This window comes from Dreissena polymorpha, chromosome 1 (assembly GCF_020536995.1).
Source record: "Dreissena polymorpha isolate Duluth1 chromosome 1, UMN_Dpol_1.0, whole genome shotgun sequence".
NCBI classification, from domain to species: Eukaryota; Metazoa; Mollusca; class Bivalvia; order Myida; family Dreissenidae; genus Dreissena; species Dreissena polymorpha.
In genome coordinates this window covers 66,723,286-66,730,785 of record NC_068355.1, presented here as the reverse complement: position 1 = coordinate 66,730,785, position 7,500 = coordinate 66,723,286, and the positions used below count along the sequence as shown (strand labels likewise).

The 7,500-nt window shown below is 32.8% G+C and overlaps 1 protein-coding gene across 1 annotated transcript in view; it reads left to right on the top strand.

The window, feature by feature from the left end:
• The window catches only part of LOC127833432 (uncharacterized), a 22,102-nt gene that overhangs the window by 4,656 nt on the left and 9,946 nt on the right, over positions 1–7,500 (top strand). Inside the window, exons 2-3 of the mRNA XM_052358694.1 lie at positions 806–927; positions 1,471–1,690. Of these exons, the coding sequence (XP_052214654.1) occupies positions 806–927; positions 1,471–1,690 (342 nt within the window). The remainder of the gene's footprint in view (positions 1–805; positions 928–1,470; positions 1,691–7,500) is intronic.

Here is a 7,500-nt window from a genome sequence, read left to right as displayed (position 1 = left end):
GTGTGTGTTTCATGAAATAAATGAAGGACCTTGAAGTGATGATATGAATAATACAAATGATCTCCTACTAATTCAACTAGGGTTTCTCCTTATTTACATATTCCATGATATTCGTTGGTCAACGTGGGTGATAGAAGGGAGAATATTTGTATTAAATCAAATAATTTGACATGATGTAAAACAGGTGAGATTCTCATTTTTTCATTTGATAAAAACATTTTTTGTCAGGTTACTGTGAATAAGGAGAAATGTACTCCACGTTCAAAGTACGTTATAGAGACCTTATTAAATATTTATCATATATTAGCAATGCAATGCCGTTGGCTTTAAAACGTTTTCCGATCACAAAACTCTTACTGTTGATGGTAACATTTTAATGTGAACTAACATTTAGATGACTTAATCATATCATATCAAATTTAAGGCGTTGATTTTAGTGTAAGTGTTCATTAACATTAAGTTCTGGGTAAAAAAAAAACGATATGAATGAGCTCTTTAATTGTATCGTTGTTTACGGGGTTTATGTGATTTCCTTGTATTTATTAAGAATTTGCATTATATTTTCCACTAAAACAGCAAGCCTAGACGTTAGGTATGTGTATTGTCACATCGAAAAGTGGTCCTCTGCAAAGTGACAGAAGTGGCCTCATCTCGAGAATCACCAGTTTTACATTAACTTATACAGTCTAAAAACACGAATCCCAACCTTTTTATATTTGTTATCGGGGGCCTCTCAAGGTTTCTCTCGTTGCGTCTTGTGAAAGTCGATACTAAAGTGCTCATAATATTTTCATTTTGCTTACAGGTTGTCTTGGGGAATTTACGGATCCATATGGCGTCATCACAAGCCCAAACTACCCAATGAATTATGAAAACTACACTGATTGTGAATGGGCCATCAGGGCACAAGAAGGCAAACGGATCAAAGTGCATACTTGACATTTTTTATCACTATTATTAGCTTCGAATAATAGGCAGCTTTTTATGTTTGGCCGTTGCTTTAAATATTTAAAGCGATAAATGTGCAATGTTTTTGTTAAAACATGTGTGGGCTTTTATAAAGTACATATTGTTGATAATGTTCTCAAAACAAACGCGCATGCATGGTTCCTTATCAGGCCTTTTGATATAAAGTTGTGCAATTGCAATTGTTGTTATCATCGTGTCGGTCAATAGCTATACATAGCTAATGTTATACTGTTATTTATTGTTAACCGACTTGAAATAAAAGTTTGTATCTTGTATCTTGTATCTAGCATTTAGAACTACAAACGTTATGTCCCTTTCTCCATTTATAACTTAAACAATTATAATATAGAACTTAATGTGACATTCAGAATATTGGGTATTTCGTCACTTATTATATATGACCCTAAAAGTGAAATCTAAGCAATTATGTAAAAAAAATCAGGAACAAAGTTTCACCGCAATAAATTGACACTCGATCAATGTATCGTGCTTGCTTTTCAGCTGGATTTTACATTCTTTGAAATGGAAGATCAATGCAGATTTGACAACCTAAGTATCTTCAATGGGCCAAGCACCGCCTCTCCCTCCATCGGAACATTCTGCGGGAACGCGACACCAAGTGGATTCAGGTCTCAGTCGAATAGTGTATACTTTATCTTCAGAACAGACCATAGCGTTACATATCCGGGTTTCAGCCTAACCTACCTGTTCTTCACACAAGGTGAGAATCGTCGTTTATAAGAACTCTTTTTGATCTTAGTGGTCTTTTACAGTTTTAATTATTTTAACTCCATTAGTTAAGGAATTTGCAGGTAAAATGTATGTAAGGTGTTCTTTTTACACATAGCAGAAACTATATAAAATATGGAATCATTTCAGAGACGTGTTCACTTGTTCTTCGGTACTTTTTTGTCCCCAAGAGAAATTACGATATATCGAAGTTTATGCTTATTTGTAAAAGATACAAACAACTTAGTACCAGAACTTGCTATGTATAATGTGTGAACATATGAAAAATTGTATTACCAAAATAATACAATAATAGTAAATAACAAAAACAACAATATCAACTTAGATATAATGTTCAGTTATTAAGGTTACTATACTTATTGCTTTAATGTTTAAAATGATGAATGCATCAGTATGTTAATAAAAAAGGCTGCATACTTTTTAACCTGCTGATTAATCCGATAACATTTACAATACTATATTATAATAAAATCCTAGTCATACGATTATCTATTCTTACTAAAAATTGATGTCCTCGAAAAAAATTACACACGTTTACAGTTAATATGTAAAGTGCAAAAATATTATTATAAGAACACAAGTCATTATTGAAACATTACCAGAACAAACACGCTCTGAAAAAATGGCCGAGAGCTTACCTTAACTACTGTTTCAAATTGTTATTGCGGCTTGGATTCCTTGGAACTCCAACAGGGCATTTCCTAATTTCATGGACACTTGGGGTGTTTCTAAATGATCATGGTCCTGACCAACATATCTGGGTTATGGAATGTTCGAGAAATGTGACCAACAATCGGATGCTCTTTATAAAGCAATGTGGATTGCACTAGACCGAGCACTTATTTTAGGCAAATCAATAACCTGGTTTAAAAGTCTTGCATATCTTCTATAAAGTAACCTTACATCTCTTTTGAAGCTTCCTGCTTTATGCAATGTTCTGTTGTAGGTTAATAGATATATTTAATTGGCTCATGCTATCATTTACATGTATAATCGATAATTGTTAAATATTTAATGGTTTTTGTAATGCGTATGGTTATATTGTACAATAATTATGTTAAATATAAATGAGAATTACTTTAATACTCACTTAATTAGTCACAAATAAAAGTGTTTAAATGACTATTTATTGGTACAAGATGTATATGCAAAGTCAGTTTTTATATTTTATTCCATAATGACTCATCAGGTAGAGCCTTGCCAAGTTGAACTTTCCTTCCACTTATGAAATATAGCTATTAGTTCACCTGACCACATCGTGAGCATGGGTAGCTTTTAGAAAACTATTATGTTTGTCATCCGTCATGAAACTTTATCAGAACATTTTTTCCAATCCATCAATTTGTTTTCGTTATTTTTTTAAACCATTTTTTCGCCAATATGCATTGTACGGTTGATTACAAACACCGCTGGAATGCTAAAAAAATTAATTACAGTACAGTCAGTCATGCTACATTAATGTATGCCAAGGATACAAAATACAACACAAAAATACTTTTAAATGTGAAGGCAAATTAGTATTACAAAGAGATTCGACCAATTCCCACGAACTTTTATAAATATTGGTTAAATGCGTTTTTGTATTACTGCAGAAGCTATTTTGCAGCTACTTCGGAGACCATGAATTGTAGGGGTTACCGCTCTACGTATAGTTTTTGCCAATCTTGGTTGATTTGTAAAAGAATTATGAAATCAATATAAAAACTTAAGTTAGTTAAGTCTGTGATGAGTGAGGGCTTTTGGCCCTCTTGTTTTGTACTTATAATTATATTAAATAACTGTACGACATGTCAGTGTTTATATTTAACTGCGTAATGAAGGGGTAAATGTCAAAATACAACATATTACTAAACACTAAATAAAGCCAGGTTTCCAAATCAAGATCAAATTAATCCGTTTTAGAATTGTATGCTGAGGACTAACGATACGTATCCTTACGCAAATGGGAAAAAATGTAAAATGCAATGACGATGAACATTTGTATGTTATTAAAAAAATATAAGCTTACTGAAAATGTGTAATTTTCAACACGGTTATTCGCCTAAATTTGTGTATAATGGTCTGACGTTATTTTTTGCATCGATAATAACTTATATTGTGGCTATATATTAAATTGTGTTATAATTATACATGATATATTTCTTTAATTTATAGAATAGGATGAAAAAAAACTTCTTTCAATTAGGTTTTTTTTTCTGCTTGCAAAACAAAAAACACCATGTCTTTCCATCATTACAATACTCTTCGATACTTGGCCAGTGCCTCTAGTTCTATGAATCATGTAAATATTGACAGTGACGTAAGATAAATTTTGACTCGCTGGAATAGTTTACTCTTAGGGTTAATCTCATATATGAAATGTTCGCCAGGCTAGAAGACACCGGTTTTAGATGTTAAGGCATGCGCAAATAAATTTTTTCTATGTTACTTATACAATTTGGAATGCTTGATGTCAATTTTCAAAATGGCTAAGCTATTTTCAATAGATCGTAGTATATGATTTTCGAGTTTGTCACCTCTTACTATTCATCGTACGATGTTCACGTGAGCGTGCATTTAGCTCTTTAACTGAGTAGTTAATTAAATGATCATAATGCAATTGTGCAGTAAGGTCTTTCGATAAAATCGTTGTTATTGCCTAGATATTAATTGAATGGGGCTTTAGCGCTTAACATCATATTCTGTTTACTGAATTGACCTTTGCTTGCGTCTTTCTTTGCGCCTTGAATCATATCGTTTTAAACGGAGTATGTTTAAGTGATTGTATTGTTCTTTAGTGATTTGTATTCTTGTTTTATGTGTTGAACGCGAAGAGGGAATGTTAAGCGCTTGGATCATCTCTTGATCTTGATATCAGGTTAAAATTAAAGTGAGAGAGTCTTGGGGGGTAGGCATTGTAACTGTTTTAGAGATGTTATGTAATTTAATCACATCTTCAATAACTGGTTCATTCTTAAATTAATTTTCCGATTGAACATTGAAAAATAATCGTGTTAAAAATGAACTTTAAGTTAGTGTGTTTTATCGATTTGAATTGTATCTTGTTTATATGTTTTACTTACTTTGCTATTTAAAGAATCAGAAAACCCACTACTAAATTTTGATGTACATGCAAATGCGTATAATAACGACCAGGCCGATTATATATTAAATTCGCCAATTACAGACGACAAAATAAAAACAAGTATCAGTAAGCTTAAACGTGGAAAATCTCAAAGTAAAGACGGGATCGGGGCGGAATTTTACATAAATACTAAACACGTTATAACACCTATTTTAAATGTACTTTTCAATAAGATTTTATCTTCCGGCAGCTTTCCTGATGCTTGGAGTGAAAGTATTATCGTACCTTTATATAAATCGGGTTCGCGAAGTGATCCTTCAAATTATCGAGGTATATCTTTAGTTGACGTTATGTACACAATATTTGCAGGCATCATTAATAATAGATTAACGTTTGCAAATGAATTAGATTTTATTGATGAGGCGCAAGCTGGGTTTAGAGCAGGATATTCGGTTACCGATAATATGTTTATTTTACAGAGTTTGGCGCAAAAATATATTTCTCAGCCTGGGGGTAGATTCTATGTATTATATGTGGATTTTTTTAAAGGCGTTCGATTCCTTGGTGCCTCATAAACTGTTCACATGCTTTATGCGTAAAGGAATCCAGGGCAACGTACTTAAAGTATTGACCTCAGTGTATTCTAAACTTAAAAGTTATGTACGCACGAGCCCCGTGCTATTTCGAGCCCGTTTACTTGTAATATCGGCACAAGACAGGGCGACTTGTGCTCGCCGATTATTTTTATTTTGTATATAAATGATCTGTGTTCATTTATTCGACAAAAGTGCGATACTGGAATATTTGTAACAAACGATATCCCTGACATATTTTGTATACTTTTTGCTGATGATATTGCAAATTGTGCAGATACTGCTGTAAATCTTCAGTTGCAGATAAATGCTATTGCAGAATTTTGTACCTTAACAAGCATGAATTTAAATCTTAAAAAAACTGAGGTTATGGTATTTAGAAATGGGGGTCCATTACGTCACTATGAAAAATGGTATTTCAATAATTGTCCAATAAATATAACGTCCGTCTATAAATATATGGGCATCCTATATACCCCAAAGTTACGCTGGTCGGCTGCAAAAACTAAATTAGCCGCGCAGGGGCGAAAAGCATTATTTGCCATTAAAGAATACCAAATTCCGTTCGGATATTTCTGCTGTACAGAGTTCTTTGAATTATTTGATGCCATGGTAACACCCATACTCACATTCGGATCAGAAATCTGGGGATTCACATATAGTGATTCAATAGAGCGTGCACAAATTGAAGCTTGCAAGTACTTTCTGGGCGTAAAAACTACGGTCAATAACTGTGTAGCTTTAGGAGAATGTGGTCGTTTACCAATGTACGTCATTTATCACTCAAAATGTATAAAATACTGGTGTAAACTTCTCCAGATGCCTGATAGAAAATATCCAAAAAACTGTTATAAAATGTTATAGTCATTAGATGATATTGGAAGGCGAAATTGGGCTACGGATGTAAAGGAGCTTCTTTTTAAAGATGGGTTCGGCTTTATTTGGCTCTCACAGGATGTTGGTGATATTGATTTATTCATGCTCCGTTTTAAACAACGCCTTACTGATTGTGCGACTCAAACCTGGCACGAAAATATAAATGACTCTTCAAGATGCGATACTTACAGACAAGTCAAAAGTTTATTAAACACGGAACGATATTTAGACATAACAATGCCATTTCATTGCAGACAAGCGTTAGCAAGATCTCGTTGTTCAAGCCATAGGTTTCAAATAGAGTTATGTAGACAATTAGGAATACCAAGAAATCTTAGAATATGTGCACATTGTCAATTAGAAAATGAATCTGTAAAAACAGAGGATGAATATCATGTATTTTTTTAATGCTCTTAATATGCTGACATTAGGCAAATCTATTTGTGTAATTGGTATCATGGCAGGCAAACTGTTTCAAATTTCTTTGATCTGTTAAGAAATAAAAATGAGTTTGTTATTAAAAAAATAGCCTTTTATGTTTACCATTTAATACGTTCTTAATATGGAACGTAATACTTGTAGTTGAAGTATGTTTGTTCGTATTTGTTTGTTTGTTTTTCTCCATTCAATGCTATTGTATATATATACATATATATATATATATATATATATATATATATATATATATATATATATATATATATATATATATATATAGGTAGGGACAGCTCTCTGTATTATCTGTATATATATATATTTTGTAAACATGATGTATTATGGGCCGGAGGCCTTTGTTTACAATAAACTTACTTACTTACTTACTTACTTACGGTGCATTTAGTAGGGATGGCAAACCAAAGCAAATCCGTCACCGGTTAACCTGTTTCGATATTGGAGCGGTTAACCGGTTAACCGACTGTCTTTGTACCACATAAAAAAAAAACATCCGAAAAACGTATTCGTTTACAAAGACCTTTAACATATGTATTTTATAGGTCTTTGACGTTTATAAACAATTACATGCATATGCAAATATACTCTGTGTTGTTGATTGTCATTGCAGCCTAATTACATGTGCGTTGTGAGAAATCCAGGCATGTTCGTACAGTGTCGTCCAAGATTAGCCTGTGCAGTCCGTAAAGGCTTATCAGGGACGAAATTTCAACAAACACTGGATTTTCGTTAAGCAGATACTTTTCTTTGATTTTCGTTTATAAATTGTGTCTTTGTTTTTATACCTGAGCTCTG